At 37.6% G+C, this 26,092-nt stretch overlaps 2 protein-coding genes across 2 annotated transcripts in view; one reads left to right on the top strand and one right to left on the bottom strand.

The window, feature by feature from the left end:
- The first annotated feature begins 2,772 nt into the window (after positions 1 to 2,772).
- On the top strand, positions 2,773 to 6,273 carry METTL21C (methyltransferase like 21C). Its single transcript, XM_008948504.1, has 4 exons — positions 2,773 to 2,875; positions 3,839 to 3,981; positions 5,476 to 5,593; positions 5,879 to 6,273. The coding sequence occupies exons 1-4, from the start codon at positions 2,773 to 2,775 to the stop codon at positions 6,271 to 6,273; spliced, it is 759 nt and encodes a 252-aa protein (XP_008946752.1).
- An 827-nt stretch (positions 6,274 to 7,100) lies between these two features.
- TPP2 (tripeptidyl peptidase II) overlaps positions 7,101 to 26,092 on the bottom strand; it is a gene marked incomplete at its 5' end in the record, with an annotated part of 34,894 nt that continues 15,902 nt past the window's right edge. Inside the window, 6 exons of the mRNA XM_008948505.1 lie at positions 7,101 to 7,548; positions 8,181 to 8,300; positions 16,230 to 16,437; positions 17,703 to 17,833; positions 18,715 to 18,811; positions 18,906 to 19,057. Of these exons, the coding sequence (XP_008946753.1) occupies positions 7,459 to 7,548; positions 8,181 to 8,300; positions 16,230 to 16,437; positions 17,703 to 17,833; positions 18,715 to 18,811; positions 18,906 to 19,057 (798 nt within the window). The remainder of the gene's footprint in view (positions 7,549 to 8,180; positions 8,301 to 16,229; positions 16,438 to 17,702; positions 17,834 to 18,714; positions 18,812 to 18,905; positions 19,058 to 26,092) is intronic.

Raw genomic sequence — 26,092 nt, 5'->3', positions numbered from 1 at the left:
TCCCTTCCAACCCAAACCATTCTATACGAGATATAAAAAAAATAAATATATAACCCCTTTTTTATTTAGCCAAAGCTACACCTATGAAAAGATACTGATCTTATTTTAGCATCTAGAAGCCCCAGGCATAAACCAGAGCCCAGTGGGTTAGGTGACATGCAAAAGCAGAGTGCATAACCTTCATCCCCCCCAGTTTACCAGCTAAGAGCTCAGGGAATTGAGGGACTTAAAGCACACACCAGTCTCACCACAGTACCCGTGTAACCTCTACGGTGTTTTTAGACCTCCTGACCATTTTAAGAAGGGATTTAATAAAACCAGCAAAGTGTCTTTATAAATATTTAAGCAGATTCCTATTTTACTGGAGCTTAAAGGACAAACAAGAGAAAGCATAATACTTTTAATTTGAAAATGTAATACATGTCTAATTGAACTTAGAATTCAATCTGTACTGAATGAGCGATCACAGGGTGTGTATTTCATGATCAGAGATGCAGTTGTATTTACTGCAAGTACTTAACAGTGGATCAACAAATAGAGATTTACTAGACATGTTTCCAAGCTATTTTCTGGTGTATTTTGACACATTGGATCAAGAACTTGTGTAAGGAAGGAAAAAAAAAAAAAATACAGAAGGATCACTTTCTACCCAGACTTACAAATGAAACAGTTTACTCACTAAACAAGCTCTCCTGGCTTTTACATAAAAGGGTGCTGGACAAGGCAAAGTTTTCTCCTGCTTTGAAATTTCAGGATTGACTTTTCACTTAAATAGCACAATTTCATGCTACAAGAGCCTTACAAAAAAACCCCGAAAAACCAAACCGAACCCAAACAAACCAACCACCAAATCCCTCCAACTTTGAACACGCAGTGCTTCACATGTTTAAACATGAAATGTACAGAACACTGTGTCTTTAAGCCAGTGTTCTCTGGCTGTGGCCACCACCAGATTTGTCAGATTCATCTCTTTTAATTTTGTACCTTCCCAATAACAAGTCTTAATATATTTTTTCCTAGAGATTTCCTAAAACATTAAAACATGACCAGATTTTATCTTGAGCCATGAAAAAGAGGCACTGCTGAAAACTGGAAGAATACTTTTGAGAATACGTGGGACACCATTGCTGGTGTAAGGAGGCACTTTCATGTGTGAAAGGTGAACGTGGATGCATTCACTCTTCTGTCAGGGAGTGCAGTAACTGCAGCATTAGCTTCAGTCTCTTACCTACTACCCTCATATCTCCAGTTATACACAAGATGTGAATAGCCAGAACTTATTACTAGCTAGATGGAGGCCCTCTGAGGAAAAAAACACAACTCACCAAAAAAAACAAACCCCAAAACCTGCAGAAATCAATTTACTTTAAACCACTTTTTCTAAAACAGTCCAAAATCCCTGCCATGACTGAACAAATGCCATGTCAGAGGAGTTAGAACACAAATCCTGTCGCTGTGAATAAACAGAACAGCAATGAGGAATAGATCAGGTATCAGCAAAACTGCAATGGTGTCAATACCACACATGCAAAAAAACCACCCACACCAGTCAGCAGTCACTGCTCCTTAAAGAACTCCTTTGCAGAACCTCCTGGCTGCTGCCAAACCTCTCCCTCTTCTGGCCAAGGGCAGATCAGCCTCCTGCACCATGATCCAACCCAAAGGACACAACACTTTCTCTGCAGTGCATGTGGCTAGAGAAAGCAAACAAAAATACATTCTCAAGAATGAGCAGAGTAAGACAAACCATGGATAAAAATGTGGCACGCTCCAGCCACGACAATACTGAGAAGGGTGAACTTGTACAGCCACTGGCCAGAGCAAGTTGTGCAAGATGCCACCACTTTTTTTTCCCCTCTTTATACATATATAGGACTCTGTCTCTCTCTGTATATATATATCACTGTGTATATATATCTCCACATAGATACTTGAATACACATATACATAGGTGTTATTTCTGAAGAAAACTCTAGTTAAGCAAGAAGTTTCACTGGCAAATTTAGATCCAGCCTTACTCCTGCTTTTCCTGCTTGTTAGCTGGTATTAAGCAGTTCATTCTCACCGTGGGTGCTGTCCTGTACACTGGAGATGCAAAGTAATTCATCACACATCCTGAGTTCTCCAAAAAAAGCTTACAGATTCAAACTTCTCACTGCAAATATTTCCTGACCACCACCTGCACTTTCTGCAGTTCACTACATTTCAGGGTAATTCAATTAGCTGTTTGAGCAGGAAAAGGCAGAGAAGGCAACAGTATAAAAGGAGACAAAAATCAAGAGCAAATGAACAGCAATTAACAAGTTTTATCATTTTTCAAATCTTGAGATCTTTGGAAAACAGTAAATAACAGAAGATGGAAAAAAAAATATAGACACTAAAAGACAGCTCATCTTTCTCAGCTTCAGCTGCTAGCAGTACCATGCAAGTAGCTTGCTATTTAGACTCATTAGTGGCAATGATTCAGTGACAGAATGCTCAGATTTTGCACAAATGATAGAACATGATAAAACAGAAATTCCCATAGTATTACTGAATCAGCAGAAAGCGCTCACAGCAGTTTCCAGTGGAGTGGGGATGTCACTTCTTACAATGGCTTCCAGTCCCTTCAGCCCAGCACTGATAAAACCCCCAAACCAACACCCATCTGAACTACTCACTGTCTTCTTCCAGTCAGATCTCACACAAAGAGCACCCGCAAGCTTTCATTTCAGCTCTTTTGCCATCATCTCTGCACAGCAGCCACCGTTCCCCAGCAAAACTCAAAGAGGAATGGACTGCCAGTCTGAGGAAGAAGAAACCTGTGAAGAACAGTATGACTCTGAAAACTGCACCTGCAGCTCTAAGCATGACTCAACAGCAGGATCCAACTCAGGTTTAATCCAATTTAAATACTGCAATAGCTATGGCATGCTAGCATTTCATAGCTTCATTTTTATCTGTCTACAAATAAGAGATGTCACAAAGTCGCTCTTCCTTTTGACCTCCACTTTATCCCACCCTTTCCCCTTATGTTTCTGTTTATTATCAGAGCAAGTCTACAAAAAGGACTACCTCTGTAATTAAGATGTATGTGTGAAAAGGTCTCTGAATTTTATGTAGACATCTAAGAATTATTTCTCAGTTGGAATCAGAGATACAATTATAATACGAATTAATTGGGCCAGCACTGTCAAAGCTGTGGTGTTACCAATTTCAACAGGCTAAACTGCTCAAACACCTACCAAGGACTCCTGGCAGCCATCAATTAAAATCCATGCAAGCCAGAGCAAAATGTTTATTTCAGTGTACATTCACTGAATAGCTCTGTATGTGTCAATATATAATTAGGGAATCTTACAGCTCTCCTTTTGAGGGAAAATGGCTAAAAAATAACTATTAAATAAAGATAGTTTTTCTTCAGTGTAAGAGGTAAATCCTAAATCCTTATTTTGTAGAAAGCAGCTTAATGTTCTACGTCTGTTACCGCACAAATGAAGACTACAGCAGAAACTCCTACATAGCATAGTCAGGCATAGTATTAACTAGGGCATACCCCAATATGCAAGCTAACTTGGTCTTGAAAGTCTTCTGTTATTAGCAGAGTTATATATTTGAATTAGTAGGTTTTTTGTACCTGCAAATTGCCCCCATGAACATTCAGAATGGCAGAAAATGAGCATTGCTCCTTTCACTCCCTGTCCAGCCAGCATCATCCACTCCTGGACAGCAATGAGTCTCAAAGCTGATGGTCCTACAGCTTTTCTAGTCCATGTGCCTATGTCCTATTTTTGAAAAATACTTTTTACCACTTAACTTGTTCCATATAAAAATACAAGTTTTATCCTTTCCCTGACAGATGCACCAGTAACTCTGAAAATACTACAGAACTGGGTTCCTAGAGTCTCACACTACTTTGATAAAGAGCACTACACATACGTTGGCCACCAGATCGTCATTCAGGAGTCCATAGAATACTTAGGAGCTGTGGTATGGCCAGGGGTAAGTAGGTGACATGCCACCCAGAAAGCTGACGCGGCAGAAGAGGAAACCATGACAGTGGCACACTAATATTAAGGAAGCTCTCCTAGATGGCACTTCTGACAGTGGAGGTTTCCCTGTGCAGAACAAAGTGGTGACGTACTTGAGCAGAAACCTCTGCCTCACACTAATTTGCCAGTTCACTATGGCACCTAAGTATTTGTAAATTGGATGTTGATACTGGAAAAAAAAAATCAAGAAAAGGAAACACAGGAAGAAGTGTTCAGCTTCCTCCATGTTTCCAATCACTGCTGGAAGTACACAATCAGAAGTACAAAAAGGAGGCTGAAGAAGAATATTCTGAGGGATTAAATAAAGGCAGTTAATGAAATATGCTTCTTTTAAAGAACAGGCTGCAACAGTTCCATTGCAGTATGAAAAATCACACTTGCAAACAGTTCTTCAGTCTTTGCTTCTCTTGGAAACAGAATTCTATGTGGACTGAGAAAGCCACCTTTGAGGGAAGAGAGGGTCAGCTGATGAAGACATGAAAATCACAATTTCAAAATTTTTCAGATCCACATTTATTGAAAAAGGTCACGGAAAATGGCAGACAATTTCAAAACAATAGAGAAAAAGAAAGTGTATGGGTGGGTGAAACAGAATCTTATTTTGAAAAGTCAGCTCATTAGTTCTCATATTAATCAGGTGTCAGAATGCAGACAGTCAAACTTTCCAAGAAAATCAAGAGGTTGCACAAACTGGACTGGTGATTCATTAGGTATCAGCTCTCCCAGAGCAGGTAGCCAGTGTTGCCAGATGAAAAGCACAAAAGTTAAACAGTAACAGTAACAAAACTCTAAAGAAGAGAAGCAAAGGGGGGAAAGTTCATGTCTTTGGCATCAGTTTATTTTATAAACAGCTGACTTGAGTTGATCTTTACAAAGTTCTGAGAACCAACACTTCCATACAGTGCTGTTCTGTTTGTGTTCTGGGCTGGTTTTTAAAAAGTTTCATTCTTAGACAAGTGTTGAACTGGTAAATAACAATTCTTTAATACTTTGCAAAAAAGAAAAAGTAAATTTAAATTGTTTTTTGTTTTTGTTTTTGTTTTTTTAAAAAACACTCTGCTGAAGCCTGAATCTACTTTATGATAGTGATAACAAACCATAAAATTTATGTAATAAAGCAGAACATTACTTTTTACATATTGTCAAATCTCATTTGCTGTTCTGACTGTATGGTTCACATCTAAACACTGCCTACCTTGAGCTGTCAGAAGACTCACAGTGTATAGAAGTGTGTAGCAAATCCACATCCCATAAAACAAAAAATAAGCCGTTTTAATTTTTTTTTATATAAAAACCAGAACACCTTTCCATATTACATTTTTATGTTACAGCTTTCAGTGTTTTTCACTGTATAAAAAAGACCCAAACTCTGTATAAAAACATCTAATGATTTTTCGTGCAACTTACCTGTTACCCTCTTACAGATATGTGTTAATCGTTCTAGGCACTGGCTTTGTCTCAATATCTGGAATCAAATCAAGAACAATTCAACCTCAAAGACAAAAAAGTTTTGGAAATAGGCGCTGGAACAGGCTTGGTTTCTATTGTGGCCTGTATCTTAGGTGAGTAAGTTTGTATTTCCTTTTGGCTTTCTTGAGAAACATGATCTAGATCTATCACTGTCCCTTTAAGGCAATGAAGAAACATTTGAAGTAAATTTTGGTTGTCACTACTTTTATTTAAAATTAAAATTATTGTAAAATACTGTTTTGTTAATAAAATAAAGTAACTACCCTAGTTATTGGTGAGGGGGAAGTTATGTAGACACCTTTATTTATATGGATATATATGTATATATATTTTCAACTACATACCAATGAATTTAAACAAATTCATGTTTTCTTTAGGAGCTTATGTTACAGCTACAGACTTGCCTGAAGTTCTTGAAAACCTCTCATATAATATTTCAAGAAACACACAAAGCACGAATATGCACAAACCTGAAGTGAGAAAACTGGTATGGGGAGAAGGCCTCAGTGAAGACTTTCCTGTATCCACTTACCACTATGACTTCCTACTGGCAACTGATGTTGTGTACCATCACACAGCTTTGGATCCTCTGCTAGCAACAATGGTGTATTTCTGTCAGCCAGGAACAATAATATTATGGGCAAATAAATTCAGATTCAGTACAGACTACGAATTTTTGGAAAAACTTGGCCATATATTTAATACAACCATTCTAGCAGAATTTCCAGAATCAAATGTCAAGTTGCTTAAAGCCACAGTAAGAGAAAATTAAAGAGAAAACCATCACTAATTTTGATTTAGTGGCAGCACCTTACAGTTTGGAATGTTTTGTAGCATTACAGTGTACCTTCTGTGTATTTATGTTTGTAAAGTTGCAGCTGTATCTGAGGTTTGCATTACAAGTTATGAAAAAACTGGTGAGACAAATGATGTATTAATTTGTCTCTGCTGGATAGGTAAAACCTGTTCAAACAGACCAATTTCACTCTACTGAAGGAACAATGTTAGTAGCAATAGGTGGTAAAAAGGGTTTAACAGAAAGCATTTATCTTCTAGGCTGCACTGAGCTTCTGTTGTTTGTAAGGTCTCTTCTTGCAGCAAGTTTCATTTATGTACTCCTTCAGAAACCAGTACAATTTTTAGCTTTGTTATTTGTTTTTATTATAAAATAAACTTCTAAAGTATCAGAGTGCACATGGTGGGTTTTGATCTTCAACTCTGCACGTTTATTCTGGTGTTTTACATTTTTAAACATTATTAAACATATATGTATAGCTTTACAATACCTGATCAAGGTTTAACTGTCTGGCACTTTTATACATGTATCAGCTTGTCCTGATACTCAACTTCACATGGATTTTTGAGTTTGTCTGAAATCACTCCAAAACAAAGATTTACAAGAGCACCTATGCATCAGCAATTCTGAGTTACACATTGTAAAAGTTTGAGAGGTTGAATTTTTCTTAAAAAAAAAAAACTAAATGTAAACTCTTGCAAACAATACAGGTAACAATGTCCCATTACTTTTGTCTAATAAATAAGACTAGCTACTCTTAAAGTAGCTTTAAGGCCTTCATATAACTGAAATTAAGATCAAAGGTTATAATTAATTTTACTGTAAAAAATACAGAGCTTTTACAGGTTTGCTGTTAAAAGTAACTGTTAAGAACCTAATATGCATGCAGTAAGCCTTCCCAGCCTAATTCCAAATCCTTGGTGTTGGCAGTTCTGGCACATCCATTGCCAGCAATGGGATGATGCACAATAAGGAAACTCCTTGATGACAGGAGTTAGGGTTAACAGGTATTAAGCTGTACCCAGGTGCCTTTACTGATAAATACACACAATTTAATAATCAGCATTCAGGAGTGAAAACATGCTTTCCAATAAAAAGTCAAACTTATCTTTTAATATCCTGCCCATATAAAATCACTTTAAGTTTACAGTTGTTGGGTTTCTAGAATACACAGTAATCAGGTGGATACATGACAGGAAGCCAGTTTTCAGTGAAAGTTGCACAGTGAGTCCATCCAAGCAACTTCATTAGCTGAAGAAAAAAACATAAACATTAAAAAAAAAAAAAGATGAGAAGCTCTAAGGTATCATTCTTCTTAATATTTAAATCCTTCCAACACTGCTTTGATATCAACATCTTAGTAAAGAGGTCTGTTATCAAAAAAGATAACATACTGCAGAACTGGTGATCTTGAATTACTTCTGAAAGGGGAAAAAGAAAACCATTCCTATATTATCTACAGTCTTTCAGTTCAATACACAGAAATTTTGTCCTAGGAGTTACAGTAATTTCCATTAGTTCTCCACCTATAGTCTACTAGCAATAACTGTGATTAATAACAGTAAAAATAACAGTGGTTAAACAGCAAAATCATGAGATTTTAAATATGCAGAAGATTGCTGGTATCTTTAAACCTCAGACTGAATTCCAAAAAATAAATCTGCTAAAAAGGCCAATTATTCACAAAGTAGCTATTCTAGAACAATAAATTAAAAAATCACTATTAAAAATGGAGCTTAAGCCAGAAAAGCCTGGATAAAGCTAAAAATGTTAAGTTTACTGAGTCCTATGGTGTAAAACATATCAAAAATAAGGATTTAACACCTTACTTTTAAAAGCTCTCAGTGTTAGCATAGGCCATTACACTACCAAATACACCTTACCTGAATGCAGTTCTTCAAGTTGTCCTTCGTTGGCTTCTCTTCTGCAAGTTTTGTGGCAAACTTGAGACCTCTCCCGTACATTTTATTTACCAATGCATGCTTATAGGCAAAAGTCAACACCTACAACATGAAGACAAAACCAAATTAGATACTTGAACACTTTAATCTTAGAAGGCTTAACAAGTAATAGAAGATTATGTTCAGGTAACAGAAGTGACTTCAAGTAAAGCATTTACACAAGATAGCTTTCATTTTTCTTTGTGGTAAAACAGATGATTCACAGTAGTAGTCATAAACATTAACTTCCTAGAGACTATTTCTGACTTCATGAATATATTGACTTCAGAACATCTTATATAACAGATGTCACCATTCTAATTTTTTAATTCACCACATTTCTAGCTTCTTTAGATTTTCATTCTCTTGAGGCAACTGTATAGTGTGTGTGTGTGTACACATCTATCTATCTATATATAAAAGAAATTAAAATATAAAATCAAGAACCAGGCATTTATATCTTTGACCTAGAGAAACAAAGACCAAATAGAGCTTTTTGATTCCTAGGAAGTCACTGCAGAAACATGTATGAACCTAAATAATGAATGAGATCTATATCCACACACATATAGAGAAACACACGTAATTATAAACAAGCAATGAAGACAGATAAGCATGAAGACAAGCCTCAGGTTTTGGGTCAGTTCTCACTATTGGTAACTCATTAAGAAGACATTATCAAAAAAGCTTTCCCTTGATGAAGATTCCAGAGAGACAGCTTATGGTACTTGCCAGTGCTAGAACTAACATGCACAAATGGATGTGTCTGAGTAAGAGCTAATGTAAAATAAGTCAGGTTCTTAACACCCAAACACTGACAGTGTTCAGAGTGGTGCTACATCATTCATCCATTTAACCACTTACAGCTCCTAATGCAATCAGGACTTTGTGGGATATATTCCCTTCAGAACATTCACAGTAAATAGGTTTCTTTAATTATTTTTTACTGAAGAACTATATCGCAGCAAAGCTGGTGAACACTGTGGTGTTTCTGTTGTTGGCAAAGTTTCTGGCATCCCACATCAGAATCTGCTATTCATTTACTCTCTCTCATTACAATATTTTTCTGACTCCTCCAAGAAAAGTACATTTTCCCACTGTCTACTTAAAATATCCCGTTAAGTAAAGCTAACAAAAAACACTTTAAGGAAGTCCAAAACATTTTTTTTCTATAATGAAAAATATTTAAGTCTTTCTTATAAACACAGACATTAAGGAATCTGAGATCTGAATTCTGCAAGAACTAAAGAACCTGCCTAATTTTAGCTGCCTGAACACTTCTAATGAATGTTAATCACATGCGCAAGTCTTTGAAGGATCGATACTTCAAAGATTGAGCTAAAAAAAGAAAAGAAATAACAAGCTTAATTATCAAGCAAGTAAAAGTGTAATTTTGAAGCTCTAAAGTACATGTCAAGCACTCAGTCGCTCGTTCTTCTTCTGCCTTCAAGTACTTATTTTGTTGGGTTGAAGTATTCACCTAAGTTGTAGGAGCTTACAACACACACAGAGATGCAACAATGAGCTCACAGCACCATTCACAGAGATTTTCCAAATATTGCTATTGGAAAAATACTTTGCATGCTGCATTCTCAATCCAATTATTTTGGATCTTTTCCTAAAGCAAAACACATTAGCAAACACTTTTGCATAACTGCTCAGTGGATCCACGGGCAGATTTAGTTGGTTAAACTAAGCTTAAACAAAAATCCCTTTTGTAAGATGATAGAACCACAAAAAAAAAAAAAAATCAAATGAAAAATGCATTGGAGCTCTCAGCAAATACAACATATTGGTGGCTAACCAGAAATAATGTCACTGCTCTATTAGGAAAGCTCTTACCTGACCCTGTAAGTTTTGAATGGTTACTGACCATCAGTGATAAAGGCAGGAGGAAAGCCACTTGACAGCATTTCTTTCGTAACAGGCCTTCCTAGAGTTTTTGTGGCAAGAAAACAAAGCATTTTACGAAACACCCTTGCTCTGGCCAAATAAAAGTTTTGGGTATTTCTAAGTGAGAAAAAAGTTCTCTGCTGGACCAAAAGTTTGAAAACAATGCTCTAAGAGCTCTGGGTAAAAGACAATTTCTTTTTTAGTGCTTGGAAAAAAACACCCCAAACAACTGCATACAATTTAAGTAAAACTACTAAAAGTTCATTAGCATTTCAGAAGTTAAGAATAATACACGAGATGCTTTAAAATCAGAATTGGTTTACAAAGAAAAAATGTTAGGTGAGAAATAATACTTCAGAAGTTGTACACATTGAAATTAAGCCTTACAAGTGAAAAACTGCAAGCTTTACAAGATCATGGAAGCGGACATTATGATCCCTTGAGACATTTAAATAAAATGTATCTTAATAGCACTCCAGTTTACAACAGACAGAAGAGCTGCTATCTGAATGTATGACAACAGTTAAGAAACCAATCTGTAGTATCTGAAAGCACAGAAATGAATTCTAAGTATCTGATACTATTTCATAATTTCAATAAATATTATAAAGGTAAGCTTTCACAGAACAATTGATATGGCTCAGAAACTGGCCAAAGTGATAAAAAAGGGTAGTAAGGAAAGGCAACATTTAAGTGTAGGATACTGGGGGGTACTCACTGTTACATACTTTATTCCCCAATGTAATGGCCTATAATACTAAGTGTGCCAAGAGCCAGACCCATAGAATTGCTGAGATGTCCATCTCCTAATTGACTACATAAATATGCATATTTATGACAGTAAAATGCTGAAACAATCTCTCCCAAGACATTTGCAGGACTGAAGTATTCAAAAATCTGAAAACAGTCTTAAAAAATGAATACTATTTGGATCCAGCAACACTACCTAAATAAAACTTTTCAAGCATCCTAATACTATTGCCTATAAAAAGGAAAACAGACCTGTGTAATCAGTGACTTCCGTATTAAAACAGTTGGTTTGAATGTATCTGCATTTACAAGTAACTAAAATACTAGGTAAAGCACTATAATCTATAGATAACACTCAAACTGAAGTTGTATGTTTACAATTACCAGCAAATTTTTTTTTCAAGTTCATATACATCTATGGTAATAAACTAAGGTTTCTTAGCTATGTTTATTGACACCTACCTACTCTATCAACTGGCCTATTAAAAACAAATGGAATATTCTAGTAAAAAAATAATTTACTCATATTTCCAAGAGAAGGGAAATTAAAGGAATCAAGTATTCAGCAACAGCTTTTTGGCAGTGACTTAACACGGTCAGCTAGAAGAGACAGCTGCATCTGACAGAGCAGACAGCAATATGAAAAAACAACTCAGGCTAAAGACATTTAAAAGACAAGATGGAAAGATCTGGGCCTTTTATTTGTTTGTTTGTTTGTTTGTTTGTTTAAAGTCATTTACAAATGTGACTTTTTGCTTTTCCCCAACAGCTGATTTCAAGGTTGAGGGAAATGAAATTCTACAGGTGAGTCATTCCCAGTAACAAACAGGCAACATCTCACTACTCTTCAGTAGCAGTTTTGTTTAAAACTGGGGATTTTGGCCTACAAATTTTAAAGCTATGTTCTAGCTGAAAGAAAAATTACACAACTTATATTCCATTACTAAAAACCCTAAAGCACTACCACAAATGTGTTATCATGATCAAATACTTCCTGCATAGAGGTGTCTCAGTTGGAGTTTATTTTAAATACTTTTGTGTACACAAGGGACATAAATTTTCTTTCCTGTTTCATTTAAAATCAACCTTCAGAGACAAGTGAACTACCTAGAACAGCTGAAAGTGTCAACAAATGCACTCACTGTCAAAAGCCAGCACCAGCTCCCCTACGTACTGGCTGCAATGAGGACACACAATTTTTTCAGTGGAAGATAGGCAGTTCAAAGGGACTAACAAATGCCCTTTGATAGTACTTGGTTTCCTACAGGGTGAGCAGAAATGCACAGAAGAGTGGTCTCTGTCTTCAAATCACTGACATCTAGATGAATTTTTACTTATATGAAGTTTAAAAGTAAAACCCATTAGAACAATGATTCTGTCTAAAGCCACGTATATGCCTGAGTGATCCACGGCCACATACAGAATGACCTCCACATCTTCCTTCCCAACATAGTGCTTTAGAATAAGCTGGCTGCCTCTTGAGGGCTCTGGTTTGAAGGACAATCACACAAAGTGTATCACTCATGCTGCATCTCTACTCCAACCCTACCCTTCCTCCTTCCAAACCTTTTCTATTCCCCAAAAGGCAAATGAGAGTCATGCAAGGTTAGTATGGCATCAAGGATAAGGCAAACTTACCTCAAAACTCTTGCAGACCCTATGGTGGAGATATGGGAGGAGTGAGTGCTCTTGCATGGGTGCTGGCTGTGCAGTGGGGATAGTGGAGGAGTTGGTGGGCTCTAGTGGAACAGGGCCAGCCAGCTCTGCTCCCCTGACTCCAACAGAGCATGCAGATGGACAGGATCAAATACTGGCTGGGCACTTTATGGGGGTACCTGACCTCATTTTGAGAAGATTCTCAAGTCTGTGATATGCATACATGACTTAGAGACCAACCAGCAACTCAGATACTCCCTCAGAGGAGGACAAATAGCTATAAAACCCTCGAGACACAAGAGAAGCATGACCAACCCACTCCCTTCAGACCAGGACCTCGACTCAGGACAATGCTGCTGGATCCACAGGTGGTGATACCGTTGCTTTTCTCTTAACTTTCTCCAATCTTTCTTTCCTCTTCTGTCTTACTTTCTAACTCTCTTCTACTCATTTTTTTACTCAGATTATTGAGATTAAGTGGTGCCACGTTTTTAGCCTTAGACTGCAAGGAGGGAAAGGGGTATTTGACCACGTGCCTTTATCCACTGTGCTTATTGATTGTCATTAAAAAAACTTGTGTTGTTTCCTGAGTCATTGTCATGGCTCCCCCACTTCCGTGGCCCTCACGTGCAGGGACAGCCCATTTTCAGGGGACTACAAAGATTCACCTCCCTTGTCACCCACCAAGTGGGACGAGACATATGATTACCCCTAAATGGCCAAAACTTCAAATCTTCCTCTAATAGTCTACAAAATACAATTATTTGCACCAAGCTATCCAATTTGTTTTTGAAATGGCAAAATACTCTGGAAGTACAATGGCTTATTGCATGCAACACTGAGGTGGAGATTTGTACAACTGTTTCTTCCAAATAGACAGAAGAAGCTGCAAAGGCAAAAGACCAAAGGCCACTGCAGGTATTTAAAACATTCTACCGGCCCACCTCAAGGGCAGAAGGCACTTATTATTGAGAAAGGAAGCTAGAGAGAGACCTTTAAGCACATTCCCACTTACAAAACTTGTCAGGCATTATAAATAAAAACAAATGAATACTGATCAGACAGCTTGAACATGTGATACAGTGTGGTAGAGATTGGTGCAATGAAGGAGTATTAAGCTAATTTTTGAAGAAAACTTACAGCCCATGACATGTGTACAGCTATTCTCACAGTTTACAACAGACAATAGGAACGTACTGTAAATCTTTTTCTCTTTTTATGCAGTCTTAGTCATTAAAGTTAAATAAAGCATAATCAGATCCTCATCATAGGTTTATGATTTTGAATGACCAAAGAACAGTCTGTCATTGGTTGGAAACTGTAGTGCTAACAACTGAAACAGCTCACGTGAACAATGTAACTGCTAACTACAGACAGTTCCTAAGAAAACTTCTAGGTGAACATGACACCTCTTAGTAAAGGAGATGAAAGAATCTGAACAGCAGTAAGCATGAAACTCCTAGGAAGCAATAAAAGAAAAAAAAAAAGTTTTTCTCTCAGTTACATGTAAAGCCCTCTGCCCTTGCCCTAGTCTCTTTTCCCCAAATCTGTTATCAGGAAAAAATTTTTAGAGAGCTCTATTATATCCTTTCTAAGCAAATCCCATCAAGGCCCAAGTCACATTATTCTCACTCCTCATCCTTTCAAAGAGTTTCCAGAAAAAGAAATCCTCAAAGTATGAAAGCAAACAAGTAGAATTCTCAGTTCCAATAATCACATGAAAGCTTTATGTAGCAGCATGTATTTCCTTCCATTCAAACACATTTTTAACCTTATCTATAGGTACTGTTTGGATTAGAATTATTGAACAGCACCACAGGAGAGATGAGAGAGTACATCCATCATGTAATCTTTAAATAAATTAAATCGATAGCTACATCATTACTGACCAACATACATACTCTTAGACCACAGAAAGCAAGAAGCAAACCACCACAGAAACTAGTGAGCTACAGAAATTACTTGCCAAGCAGTCACTAAATCACAAAATGGTTGAAAGCAGAAGAGAACTCTGGAGCCTGTCTAGTCCAGCTCACCTCAAGGTGGGGCCACCTATAGCAGGTTGCCCTGGATCACATCCAGTTAAGTTTTGACTACCTCAAAGGACAGACTTCACCACCTCTACAGGCAACTCACTGCATCTGATCACCCTCACGGGAAGAAAACCCCAAAAAGCTACTTGACTAGGTGGACTTATTCAACTAGTTTTATTTATTAATTTACTAATTAATTACTAATTTGACTAGTAAAACAAGAGGGGAAAGCAGACAAACATATTGAATAAATAAGATGGAAGTTATTTCTGTACTAAATGCTATAAAAATCTAAAAAGTTTTGTTGGCCTTTCAGTACCCACTTAGCCTTGCAGAAGCATCAATTTTCAGAGCAAAACCTCAGTATAGACTGAGACAAATCTGTGGTTAAGGCAGTCAAAGAAACAGGTTCAATCCCTGATCTGTGCAATTCAAATCAGGCCCAGAGCACACAGTTCAGGAGTGCCAAGAATCAGTATCTATCTTGAAAAAAAAAAACATTAACAAGGAGTGAAACTCCCAACAAGTTGTCCATATTGGCAGATTTTCCTGAAATTATTCCCATCAACTTTAAAAAAATCAAAAGACAGCAGTAAGCCAAGGGTCAGTCTACTAAAATACAGTTCTGTATTTGCAAATAGACAGGAAAAACAAAAAATCACATGCCAGATAATATCATTAAAGCACAAAATCTGCTACCGCAGGATATTACAAACAGTTAAAGATCAGCAGTGTAATCCTGACAAGGTGTAGGTGTATTAAAAGAAGTGAGGGTTACCACAATCAACCTCCTCAGTCAGGCCTCCAGCTAAAACACAAGTTGTTACTGGGAAGATTATTTACTTTCAAGGAAATTTAGAAATTTTTTAATATCAAGGTTTTTCTTTTGTCACTATCCAAAGTGCTTTGGCAATTTAGCCTCATTACAAAAAAGAATACATTGGTCACTTCATCATCCACTAAAACACAGCCACAGGCAAGAGTTAAGTACAGTAACTAATATTCAGTAGCTCAACAGTCAAACATTCAAAGTTATAAACTCTAATTAAAAGCTGCGTAACTAATCATCTACAATGGATTTTTTTTTTCTCTTCCTTCTGGAATAGCTGCCTTGAATAAAAAGCAGACAAAAACTTTAAATCTCAGGATCAGGAACCTAGAAACAACAGGGACGTCTGTGCTAAGAAATATGTAAGTAATTATGTCCCAGGGTTTCTTCCTTTACCTCTACAGACATTACTGACAGCAAAACACAAAACTTCTCTTATCCATAGTGTAGAGGAGGCTACAGAATGCAGGACGAAACAGAGTAGCGATGCTGCACACTTCTGTGTGTGTACAGCTAGAACAGTGCAGAGGTTAATCAAAAATATTCCCTGAAAGGTACAGAAAGAAGCAATTCAATAAAGCAAGCAGCTTTTCCATGGAAATCTGGTACCGTTTTATACCCTTCCCTTAACCTCTACATGCACAGAGATGGGCTTACCATGGATCTGACAGCCTCGGCAAAACCTCATTTTTAAGGAGGAAGGAAGCATAACATATGGGGACAGAATGAAAAAGAAGGGAGGAATGCATGAGATTCTGCAAAATTCCAGGAGAAACCATCAAAAACCCAACATGCAAAAGCCAAAAAAACCCCCCTACTTTACTCTCTTACCTTGCTGTCAAAAAGATCAATCCATTTCGTTGTCTCCCAGAATGTCTCTGTCAAAGCTTCTGAGCAGCTCTCATGATCCTCGTCTTTGCATTCTGCATCACTGGAAGCAGCCCCTTCTTGGGCCTGCAGATGAAGAAGCTGGTCAGCCAGTGCACTCCCTTTTCGACAAAGTGCATCCACTAGAGTAGTCTTCTGTTTTTCCATTTCACTAGGGAAAAAAAAAAAAGCATCGAAAATATTAAGGACCTTCTGCAGGTACCTCATTAAGAACAGAATCAGTGTTGCACTGAGTTTAAGCTAAAAATTTTACAGCTGTTAGTACACACAAAAAGAAAATAAGCACGAAGATAGTTTTTAATATATAGTAAGTAGCCATGCTTTAAACTAACTATAAAAAATTACCTACAGACTGCATTAAACAAGCTTAATCATCCTTCTAAGTCTGAAATGCTTGAGGCACGGGCAACTCAGTATTCTAAAAGTGAATAAGCCAGCATCTAGAAATACAGCTTTATAGTTCCTAGCATTATAAACAGAGGGAGTCAAGTCCACCACTAACATAAGCATATACAATTCTGCTGACTTCAAAGAACTGCACCCATTTAAAGCACCATTGAATCTGGTGTTCCGTTTCAGATGCTAGATTCAACCACATGACCTAATGGGTCAACTTACCATGAAATGTTTAGAATTGTTTACTATGTCATAGCTTTGCTTTTATATCAGCAATTCTAGAATTTTACACAAATAGTCAGGATAGCTAGAATGGACAGGCTTATTTGTACAACTGGAATCTAGTAATTTATCTAAAATAATCAACAAATCTCCTGTTTTAAGGACCTCATCTTCACATCTGCTGCTCTGTTTGCAGCTAAAACAGCATCATGCCACACTCTAAAATGGGTGTCACCTTCAAAATACTGTCTTCCTATGGATATATACTGTTAATTCAGAGGAATAGTCTAAAACTAAAGTAAAACAATGGGTCTCAGAAATAAACCACAAGTACAGTCATGCTCTTCACAAATGAAAACTTTTGCAAGCAGTTACTACTTAAACTGCTGCCAATCCTGTCTTGAAATATAGATCCAAAAGGTTGCAAAGCATTATGAAAAGGCAGGTAGCATTCAAAACACATACACCTCTATATCAATATTCTAGAGGTTCCTCTGATCTGAGATTAAGCTTGATACAAAAACTTAATGTCCCATTTTTCTGATGCATGTAAACCCTGAAAGCACCCTTTTTTATTTTATTTAAAATTTCTAAGTAAAAATTCACAGGTTTCAGTGCTTCTGCATTCTGGAGGTACGAGAACAAAATAATTTTGCTGTCAAGTTTGAAATTACCTATGACACAAAAAATAACACAAGTTATTCAAAAAAGTTATAGTTATTAAATTTCTTGAAAGCAGAAGCAAAGTACATAGATTACAGAAATAGGGTGCAAGAAAATTATTTACTGGGTAGGTACTTTTTTATAGTAGTTGCATCAGGCCTGGGATCAGTCTTCATGGCAAAATATACTGCTAATGCTGTCTGATCAATATGAGAAATTACAGTATTTGCAGCTTCAACGATTTCATCAAGTCTTTTCATTCGTTCCTAAAAGAAGAATAAAGAAGGTGTTTAGCACTGTGAAATCACACCACTTGACTGTTGATTCTAACACCAGGATAATTGCAAAAGTATTCAGAAATAACATTAAATAATTAAATATGTCCTCCTCCCCACCTCCCCAATTTTTGATTAAAAAAGTATTTTAAGTCTGCATTATCAAGTTTTCCTGTGTATATAAGTCCATTTCACTGAAAATGAACTGTAAAATATGAAGTAGATGCAAAATGTAGAGTTTACAGAAAGAAAAACACTTTTCAGTAAAAATTAATCCCCTTAAATAATGGCAGCACTTATTCATTTTGGAAGTTAATATAAAATATAGGATCAAACAAACAGAAAATATTCAACATTCAAATACACACAAAGCTGTCTATCTTCATGATAAACAAAAAAAGCAGACACATGTGAACTTTACTGTTCAGGTTACTCATTTTTGAAGACCATGACAGATGGTGGATTTAATTGTGTCATTTCAAGGGGTTAATGTCCTCAGTTGTCCAAGTAATTCCACTGGAAGAAATTACCAATCCAGTAGAGGAGCAGAAGGGGATGTGTGTCTGTCTCAGTAAACACCATTCAGAATAACACTGTTGTAGCATAAAGCAGTAAGGAAACTGTCAATGTGTTTAACTTAACAAGGAGTAAATAATAAGCAAACGTACTATAAGCAGGCATATTTGCTTTCCTTCCACTATGGAATGAAGGAAATCACAGTCAAGTTAGGGAGGCAGCTGCCAATTTAATTAGGATTTTCTACTTTACAGCTACTACAGTCACCTCAAGACCAAACATGTAAAGAAAGGTTCAGTTGTTTAAGTCTGCATGGATGTACTGAGATAAATTAAGTTTAAAAAGCATTAAATAACCTTTTCAGAATCCAGCTGATGAAGTCTTGCAACATACAATGGAAGATGGTTAGGAAATGCTTCTTTCAACTCATTATACATGTCAGTAGTATCCAGCCTAGAAGAGATGAGGACACAGCATGAAAGTACAGGTTCTGAATATTTTTTTTTACAGCTGCTTCAAGCTTGTATAGTCATAAGAGAAGACATACTTGGTCATCCACTGTATTTTCAGATCTCTTAAAGCTTCAGTAAATTCTTCTTTTACATCTTTTTCTTTTTCTTGCTCTCTTTCTTTCTCTTTGCTGCCGTTTTTACTCTTTGATGGTGATGGTATCAGGTGATAGTGAACAGTAAGGACATCCTAGAAGTGGGAAAAGAGACACATACTGAGAGGTATCCAGTACACTTTTTTCTGATGCTATTTAAAAGCTACATCATAGCAAGCAACTATATTCTGAGCTACACAAACATGGAGTAAGGATTCTGAGAGCAAAGGTACCAGTCATTAAGAATTCAGGAACCGCTTTAACTTCGTTTTCAACAATGCAAGGACGTAAATACTACAAGAGCACACTGGGTGTAAGATAAAGTCTTACTTCACTAACTTGGAAAGTCTGATGTTTTTGTATTTTTATAATTTTACACTGTATTAGTTAAGAAACCAGAAAGGTGGAGGGTTTTTTTGTTTTTTCACAATAAAAGCAAACAACTTAGTTAAAAGGCAAAGGGGGAAAAAAAAAGAAATCAGTTAAAGATCCTCTCCTACAAATTTGGAAACAAATGAATAAAGATGACTGAATTCTAAAAAACACCACAGCAGCATGAACATGAAACACGCCATAGGCCACACAAGTATCTTATGTGTTCCTCCCAAGACAGTATTTCTTCCACATGCCTACTGAATTAGCTGATGCATCCACTGTCAACTGTGTTCCAGTTTGCTGCTACAGACTTTCCAGTTTCTCTTGTATCTGTGCTCAAATTCAGTAGATGCAACAGTAGATTTTTTTTTTTTTTTAAACCCATATGCTAGAATAGAAATATCACCATAGTTTGAGTTCATGCTACACCAGTCAACAAGTATCATGAGAAAATCAGCTACGGCTATTTCAAAGGAAGACCACAAGTCATCTTTGACCATGCTCTGAAGTCCATTTCCTACAATGGTTTACTTATAAATTTCCAAATAAGTCAGCTTTAGATTTCAGCCATCATTTCCAAAACATTACAATTGCTAGGAGAGGCCATTTTGTTAGTTTTGGTTTTAATGTTGCAATTTTTGTAAAAGGCTCTCTCCAAACAGCGAGGGCACATCCTGTTAGTTTACATATAAATTATGTTCCCTGCAAAATATTCTAAGTTTACGTCTTCTAGATATCATTACTGTTACAACCTTATGCATAATATTGTGCTGCACGCTCAACTGCTGTGGCAATTTGATTATTCATACCAATCATTCCAAAACGCATTTGTAGGAACGTGCTTCCCATAAAAGGTCAGTGTTGTGTAACAGAATGAAATCTCATGCACAAGACCGAGTTATTTCAGGTTGCTTAAGCAGCGATAAAAAAGTGACTCTTAGAAACTGCTGTGCATAACTTGAAATACTGGACTTCAACACTAGACTTCTGGAATTATTCAAAAACATTGATGCAGAAAAATTTTATTTGAGCTGGTAGTTCAAACAGACCAGCAGCAAGCTATGGGTTACTGAAAACAATACTGGAAAGAGGCAGTGACATCAGCATTCCCTTAAAACATTTTTTCCAGCTACTTAATGTGTAATTGCAATGAATGATAAACTAGACGCTTAATTTTTTTTCAAACCTAGTTTAAATCACTATTCTACATTCAAGTGCAGCTTTCATAGGAACTATCCTGCACACGTGCATTTCAAGCATGAAGTGCATGACCAGGCAGTACACCTAGGCAAGACTTCAGCGAGACCCAGGCCAGAGCATGACCACACAGCTCATGGAGGCAAGCATGTGTAGTGGGGGATACAGAAGTCAGGTACGTGGCATGGGGTAAGGCATCTGGCTGAGGCAATTAGAACAGTAGAAAGCAATAACAGTTCATTAAAGCAAACCAAACATTTTCAAATGCCTGAGAAGTTAGTTCAATACAAAAAATCTCAATCAGTAGTTTACAGTGTTTTTTGAAAGATGTCCTCTATTAATACTGATACTTTCCTATGAAACCTGCCTTCCTAGAAATAGTCTTCTAATATGTCAGGACCATCCTCTCTGATCTTACTTAGCAACATATGTTTAGCCTTCTGCATTCTCAAGCCATGTCTATATGAGAAGGCTCTACTATTCTGGTTTAAGTTTCAAATCAAGCATAATTAGATGAACAAATTCCCACTCATGTAGATGAACTCTCATTTAAGAGACTAATTGTGTGTAGCTAAGCCATCAACAGTAAGATGTCATCTCCCCATTCTCTCAGCTAAGTATTTTTGGTTTCATCAGATTCTGCAAGCATTACAAGCTACAACCATTGAAAAGAAAACAATACACTTCATTCTCCTTTTCCAAAGGAGCTTAAAGAGAAAGAGGCTAGCTCTTCTCTACAGACACCAAACTTATTTAATGGGATAATTGAGGTTTAGGTGCTTATCACATTTAACTGAACTAGCAAAAGACCCTATAGATGGACTGAAGGCTTCTTTCTTTCTTCTATTCTGTTTGTAAACACCAGCACCATTTACAAAACTTGGCAACCCCCTAGATACCAGAAGATCTCAGAATGACATTGTCATTGCCAATAGGGAAACATTCATCATTAGAGATTAAGGAGAAGAAAAGCAACTCTTCACAATTCAGCACTTCAATCTGTTTTCTTATTCAGCTTTCACTCCATTACACAGCAGCAGAACTGCTGGAGTACTGGATTTTTATATATACGCCTATGAAAAGACATAGAAGGCAGTGAGCAAGCATATTATCCATTGAAAAAGTTACTTCAATAAAACTTTCAAATTAATGAGAAAGCTGCCATTTGTTTATCCTCTAAAAAAAAATTAAGCAATATTAAAAACTTTGGAAGCTTACAGGGAATTGGGTCAGTACCTTGTGCACTGCTTGATAAGCCTCAGTGAGTTTGTTTTTAACTAGAACTACAAACGTGAAAACGCACAATGCCCTCCAAACAGTCACCTCTTAAAAGAGCTTAACTAAGTTAATTTTGTTTAACAACTTAAGAGTTTTGTCCAATGATTCAACACCTGGTAGTTTATGTGGGAAAAATACATGAACTATTCTTATTTGTATGTCAAAGCATTCACAGCAAAAACAATTACACTAAAAATATCCTTGAGCAAAGATTCCAGGTCTCATTTTCCATTCAATAAACACCATGCACATCTGCATACACACACAGCTGAATATGCATATGGAGTTTGTATCTACTTTAAGATGCATACAGTTTGTGCAATATTCTTTATTTTTATGGCAATACTCTTAGTTGATGTTTCTTAAAGTCACCAGCCAGGCTTACAAAATTGAATCAGTCATACACTTGATTCTATTTCATTCTATTTTTGAAGGCCTCCTCACTAGACAGGGATAGTGTCTCACTACTGAAAGGAAGTCATTCTTTCCCATTTGACTTCCAAATGGTCTGTATCCCGGGCTGCATCAAAAGAAGCATGGCCAGCAGGTGGAGGGAGGCGATTCTCCCCCTCTACTCCACTCTCCTGAGACCCCCACCTGGAGTACTGTGTCCAGCTCTGGAGCCCCCAACACAAGAAGGACCTGTTGGAGCGTGCCATGAAGATGATCAGAGGGTTGGAACACCTATCCTATGAGGACAGGTGGAGAGAGCTGGGGTTGTTCAGCCTGGAGAAGGGAAGGCTCTGGGGAGACCTTATAGCACCCTTCCAGTATTCCCTGAAGGAGGCCTATAAGAAAGCTGGGGAGGGACTTTTTACAAGGGCTTGCAGTGATAGGACAAGGGGTAAAGGGTTCAAAACGGAAGAAGGTAGATTTAGATTAGATGCAAGGAAGAAATTCTTCACTGTGAGGGTGGCGAGACACTGGAACAAGTTGCCCAGGGAAGTTGTGGATGCTCCATCACTGAAACTGTTCAAGACCAGGTTGGATGCAGCCTTGTGCAATATGGTCTAGTGGGAGGTGTCCCTGCCCAAGGCATGGGATTTGGAACTAGGAGATCTCTAAAGTTCCTTCCAACACAAACCGTTCTATGACAGGATTCTATAATGTATTAGTCTTCCCTTAATACTTACTAGTATCTGCATAATGCATTTCTTGGTTCAAACTGGAAGAAAAGATGGCAGAGTAGGGAGAAAGACATTTTCTATCCCTTAGCTAGTTGTTATATATCGCTGTTCAAAAGCTGCATTATTTACAACAAAAAATATTCTTCTTACAGACTAGAAAAAGTCAATCTGTTTTCATTCTGATTATATTCAGGAAAATATTTGGAAACAAAGGGGAAAAAGTTATCAGATTTTTAACTGCATTACAAAAGGTACATAGGATCAACTTGTCTGCACAGTTGTTTAGCACATGGCTCCCCATTAGAGGCCAAGGATGCTTCTAAGAGTACAGCAGCTTCCCAAGCCACGACAGCAAGGCACTCTCTACTTCAGTGGGGATCAGTTCAAAGGAAAAACAGCACTGAATTCTGCACTTCATACATATCACAGGTTCCATATTCAGAAAAAAAAAAATTCTAAGTCCAGACACAGAAGACAGGAAGACATTAAGTAAAAAGCCATGCTTAGGAGATGGTTTAGGGTTTTTGTTCCCAGGTTTGGAGGGGTTTCTGTTTTTAAATAAAATTAAGTTTCCCAGGATAACTCTTTAAGCAGAAAACGATGTATTAGGCATCTCATCCTGCTCTATGTGTCTAATAAAACAAAGATACTGGCTTGTACTGTGAGGAATCAATTGACATTTTTGTCCAGTTATAGAAGAATTAACCAACTTCTTTGGAAATTTAGGCTGTTATTTCCTAACATAACCTGAAACTGCCTTCATGCAAAATAAAGAAGCTGCTGAGGTCTGGGCTGGATGAGCAGCCAGGTGCATTGAAGCTCATTGAATGGTAAGGTCGGCCCAGAGGACAGTGACCAGCAGCACACAGTTGGAGGCCAGTAAGCAGCTGGATCAAATCCTGTGCAACATCTGCATTAAAGATCTGGATGCTAAAACAGAGCACACACTCAGCAAGTTTGCAGACGACACCAAACTGGAAGGAGTGGCTGATACAGCAAAGCATTGTGCTGCTATCCAGAGGGACCTCAACAGCCTGCAGGAACGTTATGTCAGGAACCTCATGAAGTTCAAGTGGGAGAACTGCCAAGTCCTGCACCCAGAGAAGAATAAACCCACACACCAGTACATGCTGCGGGCCACTCAGCTGGAAAGTAGCTTGGTAGGAAAGGACCTGGGCATCCTGATGGATACCACCTTGAACATGAGCCAGCAACGGGGGCCACTCAGCTGGAAAGCAGCTTGGTAGGAAAGGACTTGGGCATCCTGATGGACACCACCTTGAACATGAGCCAGCAACATGCCTTTGTGGCAAAGAAAGCTAATGGTATCCTGGGCTGCATTAGACATACTACTAGCAGGGTCAAGGGAGGTGATTCTTCTCCACCCAGCACTGGCAAGGCCATGCCTGGAGTACTTTGTCCAGTTCTGGACTCCCCAGTACAAGAGAGACATGTATGTACTGGAGAGAGTCCAGAGAAAGTCCACAAAGATGATGGACTGGAGGACCTCACCTGTGAGGAAAGGCTGAGAAAGCTGGGACTGTTTGGCCAGGGGAAGAGAAAGCATTTGAGGCACAGAGGGGGAATCTCATCTGTCCGAGTAAGAATCTGTAGGGAGTATATGAAGCAAAATCCAGCCTCTCTTCAGTGGGGCACAGTGGCAGGACAATGGCCACAAACAGAAACATGTCCCTCTGGACATGAGGAACTACTTTTTCACAGTGAGAGTGACTGAACACAGAGCACAGGTTGCCCAGAGAGGCTGTGCAGTCTCCACACTAAATGTACAAAAACGCTGTCTGGGCGTGATCCCGGAAACCAGCTCTAGGAAGCCCTGCTCGAGCAGGGGTGTTGGATCAGATGGCTCCAGAGGTTGCTTCCAGCCTCAGCCACTCTGTGGTTCTAAGAAAATAAGTGCCCACCCTAGATTTCTGGTAGCATCATGCAGATAGATACATGTCAACTAGGAAGCCCTCAGAGTTGCATTCTCAGAAAAGTATATTCACTAATGGAGCTCTTATGGCTCAATGCTCTGAAATACATTGTCTTTTATTGACTTGCTGCTAGTAGGTTGATGTCTCTTATGAATAACAGGTAGAAGTATGAAGAACAGTTTTTAATTGGCTTGGGTGGGTATACTGCTCAGATCTGAACACAAGCCTCTGTTTTAAAAACAAAAAGCAGAATATGCAGCCTCTTGGTTCTATTTAATAAGTTTTGTTATGCAAAGTAAATTATTATTAAGAGTTTAACTCCTTTGTTAGAGATTTAGTGAGGATTTTATACCCTGTTCATCAGGCAGCCACGCATTCACATGGGATTTTAAAATAATCTTTCTAAAAGTGATCTGTGTAATTTTCAGATGCAGCATGAAAATAAAATTGCAGCAAGTTGCATTAAAGTCCTTCTCGTAAAGGTTAATCACATTCCCTCACAGTTATTACACCAAGAGGGAGTTAGCAGGCACAGTTACCAGTTCATTATTAACAAAATCATAGATTATAGCAATAAACTGTTATTTATCATTCTCATGCCTTATTTCTAACACGGATCCTGACTAATTAGCATGTCACTCCAGAACACAGTACCTTGAAACAAAAGGATATAAACAGCCTCACAACTTAAAAACAACACAAGAAAAAAACTCCACCAAATAGCTTTATGCAGGTAGACTATTAAAATAGTATTTGGGGGGTTATTTTATAGAATGTTTTAGTCTCTGACTGCTGGCAGAACATTGTATGATCTAATGTAAAATTTGAGAAAGCACAATATTAAACACTGCTATGGTAAGTCACTCACTCCCTACCCAAAATATTTCATACATGCTCCAAAATTCTGTCATCTCTACTACCTACTACATCACTGTATAAATGCCAGCCTGTAACAAGGTACATTCAAGTAGAACCATGAACTGAGAGACTTTTCAATCAAGTCCATCCCTCCTAAGAAAAAAACCTACTTACTACAGTATGTTTTGTACACCTGTAATGAAGCCAGCTCTCAATTCACCAGACTTGGTATACAGCTAGACATCAAATTCTACATCAAAGTATTATGTTCATATTCAGTTCTCAATCTGCTGACAGAATAAGCTAGGCAGAAACACTTGCCACAAAATCTTAACCACAAACACTGGAGATTCATGAATAT

This window comes from Merops nubicus, unplaced genomic scaffold (assembly GCF_000691845.1).
Source record: "Merops nubicus isolate BGI_N331 unplaced genomic scaffold, ASM69184v1 scaffold2951, whole genome shotgun sequence".
In the NCBI taxonomy this organism is placed as follows: domain Eukaryota; kingdom Metazoa; phylum Chordata; class Aves; order Coraciiformes; family Meropidae; genus Merops; species Merops nubicus.
This window is presented reverse-complemented; position numbering and strand designations above follow the sequence as displayed.

Coding starts and splice junctions, on each gene's coding strand:
- METTL21C (XM_008948504.1), top strand. CDS start 2,773: ATGGACTGCCAGTCTGAGGAAGAAGAAACCTGTGAAGAACAGTATGAC. Junction 3,982..5,475: donor GAGCTGTGGTATGGCCAGGG/GTAAGTAGGTGA, acceptor TAATCGTTCTAG/GCACTGGCTTTGTCTCAATA. Junction 5,594..5,878: donor TATTGTGGCCTGTATCTTAG/GTGAGTAAGTTT, acceptor TGTTTTCTTTAG/GAGCTTATGTTACAGCTACA.